The 26,644-nt window shown below is 36.3% G+C and overlaps 1 protein-coding gene across 10 annotated transcripts in view; it reads right to left on the bottom strand.

Moving 5' to 3' along the window:
- Tanc2 (tetratricopeptide repeat, ankyrin repeat and coiled-coil containing 2) overlaps positions 1-26,644 on the bottom strand; it is a 311,247-nt gene that overhangs the window by 188,632 nt on the left and 95,971 nt on the right. For 7 of the 10 annotated variants that reach the window (XM_027427849.2, XM_027427850.2, XM_027427851.2 and 4 more), the window contains one exon: positions 5,105-5,287. In XM_027427849.2, the coding sequence (XP_027283650.1) occupies positions 5,105-5,287 (183 nt within the window). Of the gene's footprint in view, positions 1-5,104; positions 5,288-26,644 lie in introns of those variants that run through there. The other 3 variants (XM_027427854.2, XM_027427855.2, XM_027427856.2) reach the window with 2 other exon arrangements.

Here is a 26,644-nt window from a genome sequence, read left to right as displayed (position 1 = left end):
ATTGCCTAATCTATTTGTTGGTAGTATCTGAAGATCAAGCATCAAGAAAGTGGAAGGACTTTCAAAGTTACGTGAAGGTTACCTTCTAAAAACTCAGAAAGCCCATTTAATACAGGTAATAGAAACTCAAGTCTCAAGTTTCTTAGACACTTTGACAGTTGTGACTAGCATTTTACTACCTACCTTAGGTTAGATACCAACTTAAAAGTTTACAGGTACTCGTCAATTTCTTACTGTTCTATGAGGTACATAATGCTATTTATCCTTAATTTTAAAAACAAAGGAAATGAAGTACAGAGAGTTTAAATGAATTTGAACAAGATTACACAGCAAATTTGGTATACTATCTCATGGGGTTTTCCATTTCCCACACAAAAGACATTAACTAAACTTACCTCATCCCTTTCCCACTTTTGAGTAGTATTTATATGTCTCTACTATACCCAATGCCTGCCTTCACCCTTGCATATATATCAGTTTATAACACACATGGATCCATGTGTTATTGACAGTTAGATTTTCATTTTTATATGGAAACAGCACTATATACATGTATATAAACATACATTTTCAAACTCATTCAAGTTTATTTGTAAAATTCAGAAAAAAAAGTTGTTTGTATTGATGTTTATACACATCAGGATAGGTAAATGGCACAAACTAAACAGGAATGAATCAATGCATTCTTTAACATCAATAGATTAAGAAATACCAAGTCTTTGTGATACAATTAAGAAATCTTGGAAAGAGAATAAATAAGAACCTGGCACTAATTAGGGCCAACAGTTTCTGCACACTCTTCCACACCTCTCCCATTACACAGTAATATATAATTAACCAACTGAACAGTAGTTCCTATTCAAATGTAGTTCTTCTAGTTTTCATTTACTGCTTAAACCTCAACTGCATCTTCTGTCATTAATAACCAACAAAAAGGCAAATGAGACACAAATGCCAAAGGGCAAGTATTGACCTTATCTAATGCTTAATTTTCTCATAGGTAAAAGACCATTTCCTAGCTCTATGATTTTTGGCAAATTTTCAATTTAGTAAGCATTACCCCTTTTACCTCTTTGTGACTTAGTTTACTAATTTGTAAAATGATGATATATGTAAAACTATATTGGTGAAGTATATACCACAAAGAAGATATTCAAGTGAACATATCTAGCATTTTTTTCAATTATTCGATAAAAACAGGATTTCAAAACATACACAGTTTGTTGATTGACTGGATCTTTTAATGTAGTCTAAGCTGGCCCGGAACTGACTATACAAGCCCAGGCTGGCCACTAGCTCATGATCCTGCCTCAAATTCCTTATTGCTGGGATTATGTACATAATTTACTATACTCAGTTCCTTAGAAATATAGTTTTTTAAAGTTCAAATGGCATCTAATACTAAAAGCAATTTTAAAAAAATTCACACCAACCTTAAAATAATCTTGTTTCAATGATGACAGCTAACACTGGGTACTTTAGATTTACCAAACATGGTTTTAAGTTAGTGATAATCAGTGTATCACCATAAGACACAGCATATCCCATTTATGGAGGAATACAAAGATGGAATGACTAAATCAGAATTGAGATACAAACTTAAGCAGTCTTACCATTGAGCCTGTGTCTCAATTGCTTTTTCTGTATCAACTTATGTTTGTAATGAATAGAGCAATGTATCTATACATTTAAAAATTTCTTTCAAGCTCTAAGTTATTTGTATTTTTAAAGTAACCTTTTGTTATTCTCACTCTTTACAAAAAAGTCAAAATATCTTAAAACTGGAATTCTTTCTGCAAAAAAAGGCCTTCAAATACATCTGTGCTGAAGGACATACACACACACACACACACACACACACACACACACACACACACACACACACACATTGAGCACAAAAGCTACCTCAAAACAATGACATGAAAAGGTTACTCCTTTGTAATATCTTACAGTGACTACAAAAGTACTCATCTGGTTTGAATTGAGGACTATTTAAAAAGGTTAATGAAGATGGTTGGTGAGATGGCTCAGTGGGTAATGGCACTTGCTACCAAGCCTGATGACCTGAGTTCAATCCCTGGAACTCATGTAGGGCAGAGAAAGAACCCACTCCTGCAAGGTTAATGAACACAGACTATTCTAGTCCCTCATACTGAATCCTCTACACATTTGCCAACAAGATCCAACAAAAAGTTGAAGCAGATGGTATTACTCCCCATCCCACCTCTGCTTATAATCTTACAAAGTAGGCTCCTTACCACAGCTAACATTTCTGACTCCTGCCTGCCCCTTGAATTCATTTTCTATTAATCTCTCCTCTGACATAGTCTGTTAAACCACACTTGAGCTCTTTATAGTTTCTTTAATATGCCAAGCTCATTTCTGTCTTAGGATTTTTCATATTGTTCCCTCTGCCTAGAAGGCTCATACTCGAGATCTTCCCACGGCTCTTCTTCTAAATCCTGCTCCTTCATTTTCTTCCTCTTGCATTACTCCATAGAAACTCCACTTCTACCCCAATTTCTCTGCAACCTATTTCCTACTTCATACCTTCACTGTACCTGTTACTATCTAAAATTAATTTATATATATTGGTTATATTCCTCCTTCCCTCCTTAAACTGGAACTGTGCAAACCAGGCTGGTCTCAAATGCACCAAGATCGGCCTGCCTCTGCTTCCAAAGTGCTGGGGTTAAAGGTGTGTAATACCATGCCCATTGGCTATGTATTTATCAGTCTCCCTCATAACTGAAATATAAAAACATTGAAGAAAGACCTTGTTTTTTTCACTGCTATGTTTTACCTAGAGTAATATCTAGCAATTAGTTCTAAATAAGTATCTGTTGAATGACTGAGCCTTATGTGTATATACTGAAAACAGGAAACCAAATGTTAGAAAGCCATAAAATAAATAAAACAGGATGACTGCATTTACTCTGTTTGGTAGGTAATATGCATGTGAGTAATACCTGGAAGTTTAAATGCACAGAAATAGATGAATTGGTTAATTTTAGCCCCAATGGCTTCATTAAATTTGTACCCTTTGGCACTTAACCTCTGGAGGATATTTCTTTGTTGTCTCTAGTATTTTCTTTTAAATTTCCTTTTATTTATTTATAACAAAACATAATTAGGAACTGGGCAACTGATAAGCAATCTACTAGCCAAGGGGTCCTTTTAAATTTTGAAATAATTTCACGTAGTCCATGTTAAGTAGAAAAGTTTATTATCTTCCTTATTTGGGGGAAAATGGCCAAAGAAACATTTTTACAGAATCTTCTTTTAGGAAATATATTCCCTTCATTCAGGTTTTAAAATTCACTTTCAATCTTTAATTTTTAGGTTTTGACATCCTTTAGTAACCAAAACTTTACGAGAAGTTCCATATACTTTAAATACTGTGTAATTACAACTCAGTGGTTCATACATGTTACTAGTCAACTATACCTCAACTTGCTGTCTATAAATCACCTCTGGGACAATAAGTTACTATGTTATTAAATGTATTTATCTTTAAACAAAGATAGCTTATCTATATCAACATTGAAACTAATATAAGCAAATCAGGTAGGCACCACAAAACCCCAGGCAATCCAGCTTATTTCATGAAAACCCAAACATTTTTGTACTTTTTCCAAGGGCTATGGAAAAATGAAACAAACACAATACACAGCAGCCATCAGATTTTGTACTCGGTGTTTTTAGCAATGACACCTTTTATTGCAAAAAGGGAGGATTTCTAAGCAATCAAAGTTGATTCGGTCATACCATGTTAAAGTTGATTATTTAGTCTACCATGTTATTAACCTATTTAACCAATTTTTTATTTATTTGTTTTGATTCTTAAATTTTTGTTTGAGACAGGGTTTCTCTGTGTGTACCCTTGGCAATCCTAAAAATTGCTCTGTAGACCAGGCTAGCCTCGAACTCACTGAGATTCATGTGCCTCTGTTTCCCAAGTGCTGGGATTAAAAGCATGCACCACTATTACCCAGACTTATTTTACCAATTTTTATCTAATAGTCTGAGTCAATACTTTGGCTCACTCAAGTTACTTGAAAATGCCTAAAATACAGTAAACAATGTAAAGAGGTCAAATTTACATTTTATGAAACCACAAAATAATGAAATGCTATATTTTGGTAAAAATTATAAACATTTAATGCTTCATTCTATTTAGAAGAGTCAAAAAGTTTCATTTTACCCTCTTCCTCTTATTTTTTTGAACTGTTATGACAACCAAATCTCCCTACCATCTAGCTCAAAACCAGTCACTGAGGAAACAATCAACATACCCTTAACATCATACCTTTATGACAGAATCCACCACTACCAGTCAACTGACAACTATCAAAAGCATGCTGCCTAAAATGCCACAATGAAATTAATCAGTTTGTGTAATTAAAATATACTAATAAAAATGTTTTTTGCTTTAAGAATATAATAATAATGTCAGAAGAATCTAACAAGGTACATGACCCAGGCTTATACATTTTATTTCTTCCCTGAAAAATTTGAGGATAAAAACCATTTAACAAAGACCTAGTTCTAAACCTAACATAAACGAAATGAGCAATATAAATCATGAGATGTATTTAAAGTCAGTGTAATTTCAATTTATGAATCACAATAAATCCCAAGAAGTTGTAATGTTCTATAGAGAAAAATCTAAGTCACATTTGAACCCTAGAAATGAAATCTACAAATAATAATTTTAAACAAAAACATGGATAATACCTATTACATTTGCTCAACTGTCAAGCTCTAATACAACTAAAATTACAATGTCTCCATCTGTTAATGTGACGGGAACAAGCTGATAAATGAAGTCAGAACAACAGTGTATTCTGGCAAAACTAAGAACTTCCTGAAAACCTAGAAAAATATGTCCACAACAGATGGGTCACTTAGAAATGCGTACATCAGTATTGTTCTAATTCTCTAAATTAAAATCAGGAGGAACTCCACTTTCTAAGAGTCTGTGGCACGAGGAAGACCAAAGGGGAGGAAATCTAAAGATGAACATACAGACATGTGATGTAACCTAAAGTGTCATACTATCAGGTTTCCTGTCAAACATACTAAATTCAGGTAAATTCCTTACCAGTCAACTTCTTCACAGGTTGGAGCCGAACACTGATAGACTGATGTGTGAGTAAGGGGGAGGATGGGAGAGAGCGAGACGCGCCCTCCATAATCCGAATGTGCTGCATACCTTCACTCACTGCGAGTGGTGGGACAGCGTAGTCTGGCTCAAAAGCGCAATCGCTCTCTGTGGAGATGCCACCTGTAATAGGAAAAGGAGAGTACACAAAAGCTGATGAGAGAAGATTGTTCCTTCTTTACTAAAATGCATCTTCTAGGATAATCCAGGATGGCCTCCCTCGCCCCCTTTCACACACACACTGCAGAATATTCGTTTACACTGTGAAGATGTGTCTTTGCCAAGGGGTCTTCTGAATGGTTTAATAGAGAGCTGAATGGCCAATAGCTAGACAGGAAGAGGTTATCTGGGACTTCCTGGGACAGAGAGGACTCTGGGAAGAAGAAAGGCGGAGTTGGCAGTAAGACTCATAGGAAGTAGGACTTGCAGAAGGAGAGGTAACAGTCATGAACCATGTAGCAGTACGTAGATTAATAGAAATGAATTAATTTAAGTTATAAGAACTAGTTAGAAACAAGCCTAAGCTACAGGTAGAACTTTCATAATTAATAAGAAGTCTATATGCCATTATTTGGGAGCTAGTTGATGGGACAGAGAAAAACTTAATATAAATAGCATCCAACATGGGGCACATAGGATCCGAGAAAGCTTTTTTAAAAGTTCCAAACAGGAAAAAATAGACTCAGATATAACTTCCTAGTCCCACAGTCTCTCAGAAATGCAGCTCCTGGCTGTTGCTTGTGGGCTCGAGCCAGCCAAAGCCATGTGCAGAGTGGTGCGGCAGGGTTAAGGCTTGACTCATGCAGTCAAAAAAAGGCCGCAGGTGTACAGTAAATCTGTCTGGACCTTGGGACCCAGAAAACCTTTAAATAGACACAGTAAAAAAATGGGTATAGACAGTCATATCAAATAAATAGTTTAAAAACAATAATGATGGGGAATGTACTGTGTATGTTTATCTTATTGATTGTTGAATAAAGTTCTGTTTAGCCAATGAAACAGCAAGTTAGACGGGACTAGGAGTCAAAGAGGATTCTGGGAAATGTAGTAGAGAAGTGGTGACCCAAGCAGGAAGTGACATAGCAAGAAGACTCATATTTAAGCAAGGAGAAACAGGAAGTGTCCTTTTTCCCCCTCCACTCTTCCTCCAGCAGTGCAATGTGATCTACCGGCAAGGAGGGACACCAATAAGACATCCAATAAATCTTATAAAATATATAGATTTATGATAATTAAGACTGAGGTAACAGATGAGAAATCCTAGTCATTGGCCAAGCAGCATTTGTATCTAATATGTCTCTGTATTACTTTGTCCATCCACGTGGCCAGCAGAACTTGAGTGGCTGGCGGAGACTACCCACGTGGCGGTAGGGCTTGGGCGGCTTTTGGTGGAAAGATTTATCGTAACACAATAAGGTCTTTAAAGAGAGAATAAAGTAATATAAAAAATAAGCCATGTAAAGATGGTATATATTATAACACAAGGAGTTTGGACCTTATATGGTATTTTATTAATTTTGAATTTTCTGAATCATAATGAACAGAAAACAGCAGCTGCTGAGAAACATTGGATTGTGGAAGGGACAACTGAATTAAACAAGCTTATATAATTTAGAGATGTCCTGGCTTCAGAATGGAAGTTGGGAAATGGGCTACGATGGGGATGAGATTTGCTGCTCCCACCCAGGAAATGAAAAGCTGTGGATTCTTTCCAAGTTAATCGAGATCAGTCTTGATTGGGGGAGACTCCCTGAGGATCTTGGCTGCAGACATGAGGGAAAGTCAAGAAAGACTACAGGACAGGTGACAGCTCTGAGACTGGATGAGACATGATAAATCTTGTTGGCTCATGACTTATTATTACATGTCATCCTTCATATGGCATTGATGGAGATTTATATTACAGTTTGGTTATGCAACCAAATGGACTTATAAAGTTGGCAGATGTCTTTTACCTACTCAAACATAGAACAACAACAACAAAAAATCATCTTTAGCTGATTTGTGCACACTGCATATTCCATACTTGTATTAATGCAGATATATATGTTACCTTTGAAAGTTTATGTGTTTTCAGATAAAAGGACCAGACACAAATAAAGATAAGTAGCCCAGGTGATCCAGCCTCTCAGAATGCCTCTGTTGCAGTTTTCTCAAATTTCTACATCCAGAACAACTTCAAAGCTGCTAGCTGAGGTGGTCCAGCCTCACAGACTACTCCAATCAGGACTTTAGATAAGCCTCACATTATCCCATTACACAAAGAATGGACAACAAATAATAAAACTATCTCTCCCAGGACTTGACCATTATCTCAATTTTCTCAGGGTCCTCTAAAAATGCCATTGTCCCAGACAACAGGAAGTAATTTAAGAACACAATGCCCACATTCCCAAGAGGTGGGGTGGTTGGTGTTTGGTCATTCGATAGATGTTTGTCCTCATTTAGGAGGGTTGGTTACAAGTTGATTGGTCATAGTAAGAGAAGAAATTAATCAAGGGAAGTTAGATTCAAGGATCATTTTCTAAAAAGAAAAAGAGGATGTATAGGCATGATAAGATAATTGAATCTACTTTAAACTAAAAAGCAACTATTAATCTCAAATATTTTACATTGGTATGATTTTAGTATACTTATACAATTTTAAGGTTATTTTTGCTAGAAATACTATGTTTTTACTCTTGTTTAAGATATTTTTGTATATTGGTACAAATTTAAGGTTATTTTTGTTTTACTATATATGTTTCTACTCTTGCTTAAGGTATTGTACCTATGCAGCTCATTTAAAAATGTAATATATAATTAAGAAATACAAATTAGTGCTGGAGAGATGGCTCAGAGGTTAAGAGCACTGACTGTTCTTCCAGAGGTCCTGAATTCAATTCCCAGCAACCACATGGTGGCTCACAACCATCTTGAATGAGATCTGGTGCTCTCTGGTAGCAGAAGACTGCATACATAATAAATAAAATCTTTTAAAAAAAGAAAAGAAATACAAATTAGTAGTTAGTCATCAATAATAATCAAACTTGTAGTCATGTTATATATGTTTCAAAGTTAAACTGAGATATGTTTTAGATCGATAGGTGGTCTTCATATGCTTCAGAGGCCTACAGAATATGACATTTAAGATATCTTAATAACCTAAGGTTTTTTTTTTTCATCTAAGCTATAGGCTGAGTTTTCATAATTAATAAGAAATCTCCATTTCATTTTTTGGGAGCTGAATGGCAGCACAGAGAAAGACTTGTTACAGACACTCAAATTTATTTGCATATTTACTTGGAGGGAGGGAGGAATGGATCAATATAAGGAGAGAAGGAAAAGTAAGGAAGAAAGGAAAAGTGAGAAAGGAAGTAAGAGAAAAAGACAGAGAGACTGGTCTTACAAGGATATCTTGCATAAAATTAAAAAAAAGACAATAGTAGATTGCTAGGACTGCAAACACAAACACATCTTAGAGAAGATATCATGATAGGTCTCAAATTATTTATGCAAGTTTGCATATATAGTATCAGGCCATTAATTAACAGTAATACATATTCATTGAACAAGATGAATCAGAAAAATCATGAAAGCTGGGGTATAACTCATGGGCAGAGTGCTTGCCTCACATGCTCAAGACCCTAGGTTCAATCTTTAGTACTGAACAAATAAATAAAAGGGGGGGGGCGCACAAGGGGAGAAAGCCAAATAAACCAGAAATCTGACAAAAAATACAATTGTGTTGACCAACAAATTAAGCATTATGCTTAATTATGCTTAATATTGCTTAATTATGCTTAACATGTTAAGAAACTAAAAGTTTAGAGTGTTAAAAATGAAAATTAAATTTAGATGAATTTCAAAGCAGATATACATAGAAGAGAGAAGTAGAAATCTGAAAGATGTGTTGGAAAAAATTAGGATGATAACTAGAGAGCCAAAAGAACAGGCTCATGGGATGGTTTGGCAAGTATAAACATTTGCCACTAAGCCTAACCACCTGTGTTCAATCCCAAGAACCACAGGAACACAGAACCAACTCCTCCTGCACCCTATCCTCTGACCACCAAATGCATACTGTGGCCCACAAATGCACACATACAAAATATTTTTTAAAAAGTAATTTTACAAAGAATGGAAATGAGTTCTTGGATAAATGGTACCAAAAGCATGGACAAGAGAAAAATGAATAAACTGGATTATATTTAAATACAAAACAAAAAACCATCTTGAGTACCAAAGGATGTTATTAAAAGGAATAAAATACAATTCTCAGAATTGGAAAATATTTGCAAATATTTTTATATGAGTCTAAAGTCTAGAATATACAAAGAACTCTTACAACTCAACAACAAAAAGACAGACACCAATTAAAAATTGGGCAAAGGTATGGTGATATCTTGCTTGTACAAAGAACGCCTGTCTGAAGGTCAGAGAATGAGCATGACATTAGCTAACCATAGATGCCTGGAGGTCTGTACAGACAGACACAAAGTTAGATAGTTGGGTGAAAACAGGATATAAGCAGGGAGAAACAGGAACTTGATCTCTCGTCTGTTGAGATGATAAGGAAGTAAGGTGTGGCTGTAACTTGCTCCTTCTCTCTGATCTCTCAGCCTTTTCCTCTGTATCTGACTCTGGGTTTTTATTACGTAGATCAATTAAGAACTCCATTCACACAAAGGACTTTTACAAAGGACTTATAAATAGCCCCTCTATATGTGAAAAGATACTAAACAATCTTTCTGTAAAAGTAAATCAAAGTCAAATGAGACCCTTCTTTATGGCCACTAAGACAAATGCCACTTATAAGAACAAAGAAGAATAAACAAATACTTTTAAAATGGGCCAATAAGATGGCTCAAGAGGTGAGAATGCCTGCTGCCAACCTTGATGACCTGAGCTCAATTCCCAGAACCCACATAATGGGAAAAACACACACACACACACACACACACACACACACACACACACACACACACTCCTCCAAGTTGATCTTGACATAGGTGTGTGTTGTATGGTATGTGACTTGTATGTGTGTGTTACAGTAAGTTATAGTATGTGAATTGTAGTCCAATGAAGAATGACACATGTATTTACCTCTAACCATGTTTTTTGATCCAGACATATAGAAATCATTGCTAATTTCTTCCCTTATAAACCTTTTGCAACACATGACTAACAGTTCTGAAGATTACCAGTCCAAATAATCAAAAATAATTGGTAGACATATAGAGAAACTGAACCACCATACTAATTAATGGCAAGAGTGAAAAATGGTGTAGCTTCTGTGTAAAATAGGTGGCTCATCAAAAAGTTAAACACAGACTTATCATATAACTCCATTCTTTCTTTCATGTGGATAGCCAAAGGCACTGAAAGCAGGTTTACAATCAAAACCTAGATATGAATGTTTACAGAAATATTACTCATAATAGCCAAAAAGTAGAAACAACCCAAATGTGTCATAAACTAATAAATGGATAAGCAAAATGTGATAATATTTTGCATAAATGAAATATTATTTAGCTATTAAAGGGATGATGTCCTAATACATGCTATACAGTTGGCAAAAACCTTGAAAGCATAATGCTCAGTGAAAGAAGCCACAAGAAGCCAGATACTATATGATTCTGCTTATGTGAGATGATCTGGAGAGATGAATCAAGGAAGACAAAAAGTAAACTGTAGTTTCCAGAGCACCCCAGGAAAAGGGAGGGGCAGCTGCTCAATCAGCCTAGTGTCTTCTTTTGGGGTGATGGATGAAAGAGCAGTGATGTTTGTATAGCAAAGTGAATATGGTTAAGAGCCACTGAATAGTACTTACACTTGGAAATGGTGAGTTTTATACTATGTGAATGGTAGTGCAATGAAGAAGGACACAGGTTTTTACCTGTAACCACACATTTTCAGTCCAGAAGCCTAGAAATCATTGTTAATTTCTTCCCTTACCAACTCTTTGCAATACATAACTAACAGTTCTGCAGATTATAGTTCTGCAAAATATATTTCAAAATGCCATGTTTTGTCCAGTCTCCTACCTTAATCCTCACCATTACTAACATACCGTCAATCTTCAAGAGGCAGAAATACAGAATTTATTCCTTCACCTTGAATTTCAGAAATTTTACTAGGCTATTGAAACTTTATTCCTTCTTAGTCTCTGATCACTATGTTTAGTATGTTCTATTTTTCCTCCCCCTGTCTGATCAGATGGATATTGTAGCTCCTAGACCTATTTTTTCAAGTCTGTTTTTCTAACATTAGGTTTCTAATCGTTGGGCTTCCATGAACACATCTGACCTTGATTTATACAAAACTGTATTATTTTACAGATTTGTAAGCAAAGAGGTATTCCATTAGAGCAATTTACAAATTAAAGAGTCATGTGGTGTTCAAAATCAGCACTAGATTTTTTTTTTTTAAAAAAAGGAATGTATTCAAGATGCTGCATTTCATTTAGTGGAGTACCAGTTTTCACTTATAATGTTCTGCTGTTAAAAATGAGGTGATAATTTTAGGATCTGATAATCCTCCTTAAGGAATCATAGTGCAATTAGTCCAGTTTGGCTGTCCTAGTTCATTTCTCTGCTTAGAAGCATTTTCTTTTTATCTTCTTTGTCCTATAAAATGATGCTTGAACTCACTGATACTACAAACAAAATAAAAAATGTATGCTTCAAGTACAATATTGTTGACTATTAACAGAATTTGGCTGCATAATAGCTTCTCTTAAATAACCAGCAGTCTTAGAAATACTGCAGAAAACAAACTTACTCTATTTGTATGAATCTGCAGTTCAACTGTGGGTCAGCTGGTGCACACTGAGCTCAAAAGTACTAGGCTAGTCACCAGATACCAGATTCAGTACCCCACCAATGCATCATCAATGCTGGGCCTAGGGACTGAAGGGACAAGTGAAAGCATGGCATGATATACAGGGAACTGCAGAGTGAGGTCTACAAAGAAGAGTGAGACCAAGTAGGGTGTGGATATATATGGAGTTTGGAATGGACAGGCAAAGTCAGAGCACAGGGATCACTTGGTGCTCCCCTTTTGTCCTATGGATGGATGACGGAGTGGTAACAGGAAGAATAGACTGTTTGGTTTGACTCTTTTCTGCACTCTCCTTTGGTTTAAATGTAACTACTATTCAGGCATTTCCCACACCCAGGTATCATACCAAAGGTCTCTGGTACAAGGGAGCATTCAATCAGGTGGACCTCAGGCCCATGGTGAGAGCAACTTGAAAGTGGTTCCTACACCAGCAGTGTTGTTGGGCTTGCACATGCAGAACAACTGACAACCTATCAAAGGTCTGAGCAACCAGCAAGCTCCAAGTGGAAATGCAGGAGGAGGCTCAGTATGTAAATTGCCATTTCTAGTCTAACTTGTTCAGAAAAAAGAAGTAACTCACTATTCTTCTTGGGGAGGGAGCTGCAAAGTGTCTCCACTTAATACTCATCTATTTGATCTGTTTGGGTTTAATTTGGACTTTTTGTTGCTCATTGCTTTTTCTTTCCCATCATTACTATCTCTCATTCTCCTATCCCATATTCTTCTTTCCTATTTTGCCTTTTCTCTCCCTTTTCCTTTCCCTATCCCTTAGTTTATATTATTATTATTTGCTAATACTTTTTATCTTTGGTAACTTTTAAATCCTTAAGTTTTCATATAAGCATATATTATAGCTTAAATAGGAAATGTTTACCACAAGCTCATGTGTTAAAGTCCTGATAGCTCTCTATTTTGTGAATTTTCTGGAAATTTCAAGGGATAGGGCCTATATGGAGTAGGTAGGTAACTGGGGTCTCTGGCTTTCTGTCTGTCCCTCTCTCTGCCTCCTGTGTCATGAATTGATTAACTCTCCTTTGCTACAGCCTATGGCTGCCACCAGCACATTGTTCTGCTCTACAATACAACCAGAAAAATGGAGCCAAATGTCCATTGACTCATTTCTCTAAAACATGAGTCAAAATAAATCCTTCATGACTTAAAATCCTTCATGTTTCTGTCTGAAAAAGAGTCACAGCTCTACAAAAGTAATGCAATACCTAACCCTGGTACTAATAATATGGACACCAATGTAGTACCTTGGTCCTTTCTTTTCTACCCTTTGGGGGTATAGGTGTTTCCAATTGCTTTTTACTATATTTAAATATCTGGTTTGCTTTTGAGTTGTTATAACTACCATCTGATTTCTCTTCTGAGTAGAAAGAACAGGCTATTTACCATGAAGACACTTACAAAAATTGAGAGATACATTCATTCTGAAAGATACAGATATCACTAATTAGAAATACAAGAAATATAATGAAGCAACAGAATATCACTTCAGAAGTTCACCACTCCTTGATAACCAAATGTAACATATGGAAATGGAATTTAAAAGTCTAATTTTTAAAATGATCAATGACCTCAAAGAGAAGATATATGGAATAAAGAAGTCAATTCAAGATTTAGATGAGAAATTCACCAATGAGACAGAGACTGTAGGGAGCAAAAAATCTTGGTAATGAAAGGCTTTTAGGGGGGAGAGTCTCATTATGTAGCTCTGGCTGTCCTGAAACACACTCTGTAGACCAGGTGGCCTCAAACTCACAGAGATTCACCTGCCTCTACCTCCTGAGTGCTTGAATTAAAGGCGTGTGCCACCATGCCCAGCTGGAAATGAAAAACTTAATGAATCCAATTTAAAAAAAATCAATGGAAAGTATCACCAATAGAATATTGGAGATTGAAGACAAGGTTGCAAAATTACTACATTCAAGTGGAAGGAGCAGGAGGAGGACGAGGAGGTACACAATCAATACATGATTCTAACTTTAAGAAACTCTGGATCAAGAGACCAAACCCAAGAAGGAGTAGAAGAAGCTGCAAACAGAAGTCAAAAAATAAAAATAAATTCAATGAAATCACACCAGAAAATTTCGGAAATCCAAGAAAACATAAAACTTCAAGTATAGAAGACATTTAAAGACCCAAATAGACATGACTGGAAAAGAACTTCTCTATGTCACTGTGGTGATTTGAAAGAAAATGGTTACCAAAGGGAGTGGCACTCTGAGTTTGAGGCCAGCCTGGTCTACTGAGCAAGTTCCAGAACAGCAAAGCTCAGTCAGTGAAAGAAATGATCAAAACCAGAAAGCTGATGAATATGTAACTGAACAAGGGGGTCATGTTCCAGACCCAGTAAGCAGCAGAACTTAGTAGCTTCGGCAACATGGTTCTGGCTTCAAGGATAGAAGGAAGGCATTATGGAACCTTCCTCCTGGGCTAAGGAAAGCCACTGAAGCCAGACATGTGTCAGAGCTATCCCTGAATAGAGGCCTAGAAAGGCCATTGTGTGAAACTGTGGAGTTGAAGCCTGGATTGCCTTGGAGACCCCAAGATGCTGGAGATTCCAGAGTCATGGGACACCTACTGAGACGAGCTGCTAACAAGGAGTGGAACCAGCCCAAGAGAAAGAAGTATGTTTCAGTCAACAAAGCTGAAAGGTGCTGGAGATATGAACAGCATTTTGACATCAGACATGGAGATGCAGGGTTTGGGGTTTGCCCAGCTGGTTTTCAGCCTGCTTTGGTCCAGTGTTTCCTCACTATGTTCCCTTTCCTAGGTTTTGAATGGTAATGTATATCCTGTGTCGTCATATATTGGAAAAATGCAATCTGCTTTTTGACTGTGATTTTATAGATTATTGCTAAGAGATTGCACAAATCTCAGAAGAGACTCTGAACTTTAAATTTTTAAATAAGTTGGGATTGTTACAAACTATGGAGACTTTTGAAGTCAGACTGAATGCATTTTTGCACTATGATATGGCTACAAGCCTTTGGGGGCCAGGGAGTGAAACGTGGTTTGAAAGAAAATGGTTTCAAAGGCATTGGCACTATTAGGAGATGTGGCCTTGTGGAGTAAATGTGGTCTTGTTGGGAGAAGTGTGGTACTGTGAAGGCAGGTCTTGGGGTTTCATATATGCCCAGTATCTCAGACCACTTTCTGTTGCCTGCACAAGATATAGAAATCTCAACTATCTCTCCAGTACCATGTCTGCCTGCAAAATGCCATGTCCCAGCATCCTGTAATGGACTGATCCTCTGAACTGTAAGCTACTCCAATTAAATGTTTTCCTTTATAAGAGTTGCTGTGGTTGTGGTGTCTCTTTACAACAATAGAAATTCTAACTAAAACAGTCACATAGTTAAAATGCCAGCATGTCATGTCAAAACAAAGAATGCTGAAAGCTGCAAGAAAATAACTCCATATTGCTTACAAAGGCAAACATATCAGAATTTATCAGCTCTCGGTAGAGATACTAAAAGCAAGACAGTGTGGAATGGTATATTTCAAACAGTAGAAAAACAAACAAACATGTGGGGTGGTCCTGTCATGTCCTGCAAACACTATTTCACTGCAGACATTCACTATCTCTGGCTTTTATAATCTTTCTGCACCTTCATCTTCAATTATCTTGGAGGGATGGGGTATGACATAGCTGTCCATTTAAAACTAAGCATTCCACAATGACCAGTTGTGGGTCTCTGTATTAATCATTATATACTATAAAGAGAAGCTTCATTGATGAGGGTTGAGAGAGGAACTACTCTATATGTATAAAGATAGTAACCGATGGGCCTGGTGGTACATACCTTTAATTCCAGCACTTGGAAGCAGAGGCAGGAGGATATCGATAGGTCAGCCTATTCTACACAGTGATTTTTAGACAAGACCAAAAAGGGAGACCCTATCTTATAAACAAACAAATGATAATACTTTAGGAAATAGTTTATTAGCAGATTAATACTATTAGGCTTTTCCCTAGGCTTATGACCTAGTCAGTAGCAGGTTTTTGACCCATTTAATGGTACCAAGCATGAGTTCTGCCTTGTGGGGCAAGCTTTAAAGCCAATAAGAAAGTAGTTGTTTATTTCAATTATATTTGTGTCACTATTAAATCAGTGGGTACATCCTGACAGGGCAGTTGTTACCAGGTCACAGCTAGGTAAGACACTGATCAGTTTTCTCGACTGGTAGGTAGCATGTATAATACCTTCTAGCACTATAAAAGTTAGCTATCAGGGATGAAGCTTCCAGATTGGTACCATCTTGACTTCGCCATGTCCTGTGACTTATGAAGCAATAGGACCACCAAGTTCTGGAGTATAAACAAGAGCAATGGCAACCTCTTGTATTATTTGGGAGCGTTGATGAGACCCCACTGATCAATGACTCAAAAATTGACCCTGGGATTTTTATTTGATAGCCTATGGTATCTGTGAGAGTCACCTCTACCCCAATTATAGGAAACTAAAAATGTTGTTATTAAAGCATGTTATAGGTTAGGCCATAAAATGCATCTTAATAAATACAAAAATTTCAAAAATGTTTGTATTGGATCAGGTAACAATGGAATAATACTAAAAATGAGAATCAAGGGACGTCTACAGATTCTATACAAACATGGAGATTGAACAGTGTATTTTTGAAACAAAATTGAGACCTTGAGTAATGGGGTAAATTTTGAAATTCCTATAATCAGATGAAAATAAAATACCACTTGCCAATATCTGTGGGATATTGTGAAGATAGTTCTGAAAGGATTTATGAGTATCTACATTAAAAAATTGGTGCTATCAAAGAAAGTCTAATAATGTAATGAAGATTTTAGCAAGCTAAATCCAAAATTATTATAGTAGGTGAAAAGACAGAATGAATTATCAGAGCTGAAATTAATGAAACAAAACTTTACTATAAAGAACAGTATAAAGGATCAATGAAAGTAAGAGCTGACTCTTTAAAAGGATAAAAAAAGACTGACAAAATTAATGCCAACTAACCAAAAGAAACAAAAGAATGGATAACAGCAGCAGATACCACTAAGAACCAAAGGATCACTAGGGAATATTTAAAAAGTTTTTTTTTTTTTTTAAAGATTTTATTTATTTATTTATTATGTATACAGTCTTCTGCCTGCATGCCAGCAGAGGGCACCAGATCTCATTCAAGGTGGTTATGAGCCACCATGTGGTTGCTGGGAATTGAACTCAGGACCTCTGGAAGAACAGTCAGTGCTCTTAACCGCTGAGCCATCTCTCCAGCCCCCGAATATTTAAAATTTTATATATTCCAATAACTTATAAAACATCCTTAAAAATGGAACAACTGATACAGATGACATACCAAACAACTCAACAGATCAAACCTCAATGAGATAGAAACAGTAATTAGATATCTCCCAAAAGAGAAAGAGACAGATTCTGGAACTGACACTGACGATTTCTAGTAGACCATTAACTAGAAAGGGAGGGAATACTTCCAAGATCACTTTACAAAGACAACATTACCCTAATGTCAAAAGCACATAAAGAGCAGGATATTGTGGCTCACACCTGTAACCTCAGCACTTGGGAGAGTAAAACAAGAGCAATGCCATGAGTTTAAGGCCATCCCGGGCTAACAATAAGTTTCAGATCTATGTGTGCTAAAGAGTGAGATCTTATCTCTCCCTCCACCCATTCCCTGGCCAAAAGACAAAACCTAAAAGAAAACTATAACTTTTTAGATGAAATATATAAAAAAAATCTTGAATAAAATACTGGTACCCTGAAATCAACAACACACTAGAAAGATGATACCTCATGATTAAACTGGTTGTATTCCAGTAATGCAAAGATGAGTCAACATATGCAAGTCAGTAAATGCAGCACAGCACATAATTAGAATCAAGACAAAGTTACAAGACAATCTAAACAGATGCAGAAAAAAAATCCTTTAGGTTTAACATCCCTTTATGACAAAAGTACAGAAGGAGCTAGATGTAAAATAATAAAGGCTGATTCAGACAGATGCTTACAGCTAACATGAAACTGACTGGAAAAGAATGGAAAGTATTTTATTTAAATTTAGTAACACAATAAAGGTGTCTACTTTTTCCACTCTTACTCATATAGTACTTTAATTCCTGGACAGAACAAAAGGCAAGAGGAAGATACAAAGGTGACAAATAAGAAGAGAAGTGAAATTATGCTTATTTATAGATAATACCATCCTTCACTTAAAAAACACAAAGGATTCATCTAGAAAATCCTTAGAGTAAATAAACAGATAAATGCTTTTAGACAAGTAGCAGGACAAAAACAACATATGTAAGTAAGTAGTTTCTGTATATACTAATATGTAACTCCCTAAAATTACAGTCAGAAAAAAATTCTCACAAGATAGCCATAATATAAAAAACAACAAACCTAGCCATAAACTTAAAGACATTAAAGACCTCTCCAAAATGAAAACTATAAATCACTAAAGAAAGAAATTAAAGAAGATACTAGAAGATGGAAAGGTACCCATATAGAAGGATGAGCAGAATATTGTCTAAAAAGGCTTATATTGCCAAAAGGAATGTACAGATTCAATGCAATTGCCATTGCCATAAAAATGTCAATGATATTATTCATATAAATGGGGAAAAAACCTCCAATAGAAAAAAAAATCTTATGATCTACAAAGACTTCAAATACTTAAAATAATTTTGCATAGAAAGAATAAGAAGAAAAACTGTATGACACTGGAACAAACACAGACTCAAACAAAAAAGAAGACCCAGAAATAAACTAATACAGTTATAGCCATCTATCAGGGTGTCAAAAACTCATGCTGACAAAAAGAAGTCTCTTTAACAAATAATGCAAGGAAAGTTATATACATGCAAAAGACTGACACAAAACTCCTTTCTCTTACTCTGATAGCTCAGGAAATAGCAGCAGGAGCTAACAAATGAGATTGTGTAATATTTAAAAGTTTCTGCACAATAAAGCAAACAATTAAAAATCAAGAGCTATCCTACAGAATTAGAGGAAATCTTTGTTAGCTATTCATCTTACAAAGGATTAATATACAGAATTTAATAAAAACTCGAATAGCAAATAATCCATCAATAAATGGGCATATGAACTGAAGTCATTTTTAAATGAAATGATTAAAATTAAAATAGAAAATTTTTAATGCTATCTTTAGCCATCAGGGAAATGCATATCAAAACACAAAGATTCCATATCACTCTAGTCAGAATGGCTGTCATCAAGCCTAACAAATGTTTACATTGGGTGGAGTCTGGCTAATCCCTGTGAAATCTTCAATATTATCTTTCCTATTATCCCAATGCAATGGCACTGATCTCCTGAACAAGACCACCTTCTTTAACACTTGAGACATTCTCTTTTCCTGGACAAAGTGCACACTTTTCAAATTGCTGCACTCTGCTTGTTGTTCCTAATTCTTACTTCACACCTGGCTAAAAGCAGCCAGTAACTACACACTCTGAACGCTATGCTATCTTGAAATTTCCTCTACCAAATTAGTTCACTGCTTTTCATTTGATCTTAACTCAAAGTTTTGGCACACACAAAATATAGACAAATTCTTTACCAGAATATGAACACAAATTCTCTCTAGTCTGATTCTCCATAGAGTCTTTCTTCTCACCTAAAACTTCATGAATTTGCCCTTCAGAGTCACATTATTGTTGGTGTTCTGGTCTCCTGAGACCCCATTAGAATCACCAGCTAAACTCTGGTTACAATTTTCTAGCCTTTCAAACTTCACAAATTCAGAAGATTCAATGCATAGCTGTTAGGCCTCATGCGCTTGGGGCAGCACATCACAGCTGGTGGGAATGTGTGACAGGGGATACCTACACTATCTCATGGCAGACAAGAGGCAGGGATTGAAGAAGTAACTGGAGACTAGGGAGAACCTTCAAAAGGTTCCTGCCTAGTGACCTATGTTCTTGAACTAGTCCCCACTCCTTAAAATTTCTAGGATCTCCAAAGCAGAATCACCAGCTAGGGACCAAGTATTCAAACTCGAATTACAAACACCAAGGAAAATTTAAAAATCTAAATGGAGAGATATATTATATTCATGAATCTAAAGATTCCAAGCCATTAAGTCAATTCTTCTTGAAAGTGATATATAGTTTTGAAGCACTGCCAATGAAAATCTAACAGGATTGTTTTTTACTCAATAAGCTATTTTAAAATGTAGACAAATACACACACACAAAAAGAAATAACAGCATCAAAACAATTTTCAATAAAGAAAACAAAACTGATAGCCTCATAGTATACAATTTTAAGATTTACTATAAATGTGCAGTAATCCAAAGAATATGCAGCACTGGGAAAAATGGACACTAAGTTAATGGAATTATTAAATCCACAAAAGACCCCATTTCAATGGTTTGGATATGATCTGTTTTCTAGAGGTTCTTATGTTAGAAGGTTGGTCCCCCACGTACTGCCCTCATGTAATGGTAATAAAAGATGGTAGGACCCTTAGGAGACAAGGCTTAGTGAAAGGTGATTGGGACATAATGGCATTTGTGAAAAGATTAATGATAATGTGGCAGGAACTAGTTAAAAATATAACACTCATGAGAATAGATTGCTGTAAAAGAGCAAGACTAGCCCCACTCTTCAACTTTTTGCTTCTACCATTTTCTCTCCTCCTCTCTCTTGGATATTGTTACCATCCAGTGCCCTCACCAAGTTGTAATGCAGACACACACATATCACACTAGATGCAATATTACTTGAACTTTCCAGCATTAGAAAAAAATCAGCAATATTTTTATATTTGTTGAAGAAGTAAAGTTACAATGTAAACATCTTTGCCCAAAGTTGAAGATGCAGACCAGAAAATACAGTATTGTCTTAACAGAGCAGAAACCTCAGAAAGGTACTTCAAAACAAGTACAAAAAAATTGTAACTTAGGAATTGCTGAAGTTTCCATGGAGTAAAGCCTGAGGGGTCTAATTCTGGAAGCCTCCCCATTCTGCTGTGTTTTATTACAGCAGTTTTATGAGGTTTCCACAATGAATATTGAAGTAAAAATCCCTTTGCCCTTCCAGCAGACGATCAGGAAAAATGCCCACTCTGAAATACACCAAAGCTCCTCCTTTCCAACAAAACATGCCAAAACCTGGTGGAAGGCAAGCTCAATTTTATACGTCCATTCAGGAGAAGGGAATACTCCACTGCAGCCCTATCTAGGTACCCTGTTCTACTTGATGAGAAGAAAAAGAAAATGGAAAAGCAAGCAACTAAACAGATCATTAAACAAACAAAACTGAGTATAGAAGTGCCTAATGAAAGTTCGTAAGATCACCAAAAGACTAAATATGAATCAGAGAACAAATACTGTTTTATTTCCTACACATCTGAACACTGCATAACTAAAGGTATTTTCAGACACACGTGTACACATGTGTACACACACACACACACACACACACACACACACACACACACACACACACACACACGAGTTGATAACTTAGACCAATGGTTCTCAACCTTCCAACCATAAAATTATTTTGTTGCTACTTCATAACTGTAATTTTGCTACTATTATGAATTGTAATGTAAGTATCTGTGTTTTCCAATGGTCTTAGGTAACCCCTGTGAGGTTATTTTTTACCTCTAGAAAGATTGAGACCCACAGGTTGAGAACCACTGACTTACACCAAATGTACTAATTTCTTAATGGACATAATCTGACAAAAAGAAATGGAGACTCAACAAAGTCTTAAAAAACAAAACATAACAAAACAAAACCTTCTTTGGCCTTAGGAATAGGAAAAGTGGTTGTATTAACAAATTTTCTGTTACATGTGTAAAAATATCTGAGATATTCAACATAATAGAGGAACATTCTCCTTAGGATTTAAATAAAACCCAAATGGTATAAAAAACGCATAGGATACAATCCTGTATAACCTGGCATAAGAAGATGTAGATAAATCTCAACTTGAAAGGGTAAAGTCTTAGTTAGATACAAACTCTAAGATGGTACAGATGTTGGAATTAAAAAACAAAGACTTTAAAGCAACTATTATTAATAATGCTCCAATAAATAAAGGCAAATATTTCTGATATGACTACAAAGATATACTTAAAATTCAGCATGGATTGTACATTTAGAACACACTATTCTTTCCACCAGTCACATTTCAGATGCTACACATTGCTAAAGATTACATATTGTACCATGAAACTTAGCTCTATATACAAAACAAAGTTGAGTTAGCCTCCAGAAGGAAAGGCAAAAGTGTAATCCATCACCAAAGCTAGAAACACAAAAAGGTGATTAACTCTTACAACTTCCTCATTCAACTCTCCTCATAAGAGACCTGTGTGGAAGACAGACAAATCTTGGAGAATGGCTACTACTTTTTAAAACTTATTTATGCTGCAACTCTTACAACTGCTGTTTTAGATGTGTTTTGTTGATGAAGCAAATCAACACATCCATGATACCTAGCTTATGTGTGACAGCCTGAAAATGAGACCATTAGAAGCAGTACTTGTTCAGTTGTCAGGGTTGGCAATACCATCACTATTGTACTTCCTGTCAATTCTGTGGCTCTAGGTAATAAACTGTTCACATGCCTTTCTCTTCCATAGGGCATTATGTTTGTCTACTACACCATAATATCGTATCATGCTGATGAGTGAGCAAGAAGCAGGAACTAATTTTGATACCTTGGTTACTTATCATAAAACCTGAGGTAAATCTCAGGAGAGACTTTTAACATTTGGAGAGAGGGACATGCCATCCTCTCAAAGAACCATTATCTTTCAAAACAAACAAATGCATAAACAACAAACAGTTCTGGTTCAGCTCTGTTCCTTAGAATGAATGTTGGGTCATCACTATCATGCTACCATGGACTAAGGCAACCCCCCATGAACTCAGTATTGCTAGATGAACAATGCAATATGGTTGGGTGTTCAATGCACCATTTCATCAGAAGGTCTAGATGAACAAGTGGCCCAAATGGCATGGTGTCTACTTCTGCTAAACCACTTATTCTAGATATGTGATTCTCATGACCATTTAACTGACATATAGATGGTAACAGCACAACAGCCCCATTCTAGGAAAGAAAGGTCACTGTGAAGGGAAACATTCCCAATGACAGAAACTTGAGCTAGACACATGGTTGTTCATTTACTTTGTAAGGAAAGCTGACAGAGGTATTATTGTTATATTGACTGGTAGACAGTGTTGAATGGTTTAAGAGATTATTTGGGACTTGGAAGAATAAATAAAGTGATGACAAAGACATTTGGAGATAAGAAACGTAGAAAGAAGTCTTTGAAAGACCACAAATTATAAGAGTAACCCATGCCCATGTAAATGCCTGCCAAAGAGCAAGCTTTCTGAGAAGGAGCTGCTTAACACAGTAGACAAAACAACCTGATTTGGGGATTCAACTAATCTCTTAACCCACTCACTAACTCTGCCCAATGGACTCATTAAGGGGGCAGAATTTAAACATACATTTAACAGCCTGGATTGCATAAACACTAAATTGATAGCCATAGCAAAGTGGAATGATCTGTGAGCTACTTCTCTGCTCCCTTCTGGCTCTTGGTGATTTTCCCTTCCTAATAATTCTATACATTCTAAGTAAATTTCGATACTTTCTTTATCTACTATATATACATTTTATAGTGCTAAGTTTTCAAGTTGTCTTATTCTGCCCCCTTGTGGGAAACAGCTCCTTACTCTTTTATTGTGAATAAAACACTAAATCCAACTTGCTTCTCCAATGAAATAAAATACATATTGATTCTATAATAATTTTACTTCAGACTTTTCTAATAGGTTCCTTCCTCATCCTTTGACATCCAACTGTTGATGGCTATCCATTAAGAGTTATACAGGGTTTTCCCCAGGTTCTTGTGGTTATCTCATCAGAAAAACTCAGATAATACTTTAAGTAAAAATATTCTGCACATTCAATATAGTTTTCAATCTTTTTAGTGATCATGCTTTTATTCCTTTTCTTTTATAAATATGTATAAGGAATGAGTTCTACAAGGTTTCTATTGTTGTTTAAGCAAATTACCATAAAGCAAAGTAGTCTAGGATCTTCTGACACAAAATGTATTTGGAACTGCATATTACAATAATGTTAAAAGATTATAAATAAATTATTACAAATAATTTTGAAAATTTAAACACAGATGAGGAAGTGGTAGGATATATTATTGGTTATTTATACTACATATGATTATATCAATTTTAAGAAACAGTTTTAGGATATTCTGTAGGGATGACCATGTTATACTGCCTAAGAGAGAACAGGAAAACCAAAACTAACTCATTTTTTAAAATATTCAAACGTATGTATGTATGTATGTATGTACATATGTTGTAAGTACCCTTGCATATGCTAGTAGGAGGTCACAAAAACCTAAAAAGATAATGAGATATTTTAGGGAAATGAAAGAACAACTGCTTGGTTAAAAGTCCTTGTTTTTAAGCTAACGAGACTATAACATGAGAAATACAAGTATGGCTAACACTCTCACGTCTAACACCCCAAGGTCATAAAAAATTATTGGCTAGAGGGCAAATTTCAAGTTTAGTTTTATGAAAAAAGTGTAATAGTGACAAAGATCAGCAAGAATGAATTTCAGAAATACAAGAGGACTACATATGAAAATGTTTCAAGAGCACTTATCATGTAAGTTCATATATAATCAGTACCAAATTCACAATTTAAATATCAGAATGAAAAGTTCTAAATGCATCCTACCAACAGTATATAGTAGTCATACTTGCTGCTTGTTTATAAATCCTAGTACTCAAGAGGCAGAGGGAGCCCAGAGCTAAGCACTGAGCCAAACTCCTGGAATCAGTTGTAGAGAGGGAGGAGTGATGAGCAAAGGGGTCAAGACCAGGCTGGGGAAACCCACAGAAACAGCTGACCTGAGCAAGGGGGAGCTCATGGACCCCGGACTGACAGCTGGGAAACCAGCTTAGGGTGGAACCAGGCCCCTTGAAGTGAGTGGCAGTTAGGAGGCCTAGGCAGTCTATGGGGGCCTCTGGTAGTGGAACAGAATTTATTCCTAGTGTACAAAAGGAGTTTGGGAAACCATTCTCCACAGAGGGATACTCTTTCAGCCTAGACACATGGGGGAGGGCATAGGCCCTGCCCCAAATGATGTGACAGACTTTGATGATCCCCCATAGAAGGCCTCACCCATTCTATGGAGCAGAAGAAGATGGAATGGGGATTGGTGGGGGGCATGGGAGGAAGGGAGGGAGAGAAAACTGGGATTGATATGTAAAATAAGATTGTTTCTAATTTAAATTAAAAAAAAGAAGCAGAGGCAGAGGGGCAGAGGGGGCAGAGAGGGGCAGAGAGGGGCAGAGAGGGGCAGAGAGGGCAGAGGGGCAGAGGGGCAGAGGGGCAGAGGGGCAGAGGGGCAGAGGGGCAGAGGGGCAGAGAGACAGAGACAGGAGGTTCACAGCAAGTCAAAGCCATTCTGGTCTATCACATAGCAAGTTACAGGTCAGTCAGGCTACATAGGAAGATCCTATCTCAAAAACACAAAACAAACCACCACCACCAACAAAATCAAAAGACGTAAAGTATTTTTTATGGAAAATAATGTCATCTAGGCATGGTGATATGATTTCTAGCACCCACATGGCAGCTCATAACGGTCTGAACTCCAGTTCCAGGGAATCCAATGCCTTCTTCTGGCCTCTGCAAAACTGGACACATAGGTGGTATACAGGTGTACATGCAGGCAGACACCCACACCACAAAAAAACAGAAAGTATACACAATTAAAATGTAAGAAATTGGCCGGGTGTTGGTGGAGCATGCCTTTAATCCCAGCACTTGGGAGGCAGAGGCGGGCAGATCTCGTGAGTTCGAGGCCAGCCTGGTCTCCAGAGCGAGTGCCAGGATAGGCTCTAAAGCTACATGGAGAAACCCTGTCTCAAAAACCCAAAATTTAAGCCTTGCTTATATAAAAAGTTTCATGTATTTAAAATTCTAAGATTGAAATTATCTTCCAAAATTTGAAAGATGTTTTAATTTTCATCTGGTTTCAAATGCTTCCAACTAAGAAGTCTAGAACTAGAGGATTAGAGAGTATGTATGTATGTATGTATGTATGTATGTATGTATGTATGTATATATTTTTTTTCTCTGAAAACCTGAAAGATTGCCTGCATGGTCTCAGTGACTTGAATTTTCACAACATGCCTTAGTTTATCTCTGTTTTCAGCTACAATGCATAGCCTTTTCAATCAGGAAACCTGTTATTTAATGAAAAAAATCTTTTGGACCACTTTATTGAAGATTTTTTCCTGCTTTTTCCTTTCCTTGAGACCTATTATCTGAATAGTGAAACTCTTGGTCCTGTAAATTTCTCTACACTTTCCATTATTGCTCTGTCACTTAGCCCATTTGCTTTACTTTCTCAGATTCTCTCAACATTAATGTCTAGAATTTATATGGGGCTTTGATTTCTGACATCAGAATTTCAATGTCTAAGAGCCATTTTTAAAAAGATATATATAGCACCATCCTTTTTTATAATGATTTTTTATTTTGAGGCTAAATTGTTTTCTCTTAGTTCTAAAAATAGTAAATTCTAAGCTAGGTGTGGCACATACCTGTAATTCCA

This window comes from Cricetulus griseus, chromosome 7 (genome assembly GCF_003668045.3).
Source record: "Cricetulus griseus strain 17A/GY chromosome 7, alternate assembly CriGri-PICRH-1.0, whole genome shotgun sequence".
Taxonomy (NCBI): domain Eukaryota; kingdom Metazoa; phylum Chordata; class Mammalia; order Rodentia; family Cricetidae; genus Cricetulus; species Cricetulus griseus.
This window is presented reverse-complemented; position numbering and strand designations above follow the sequence as displayed.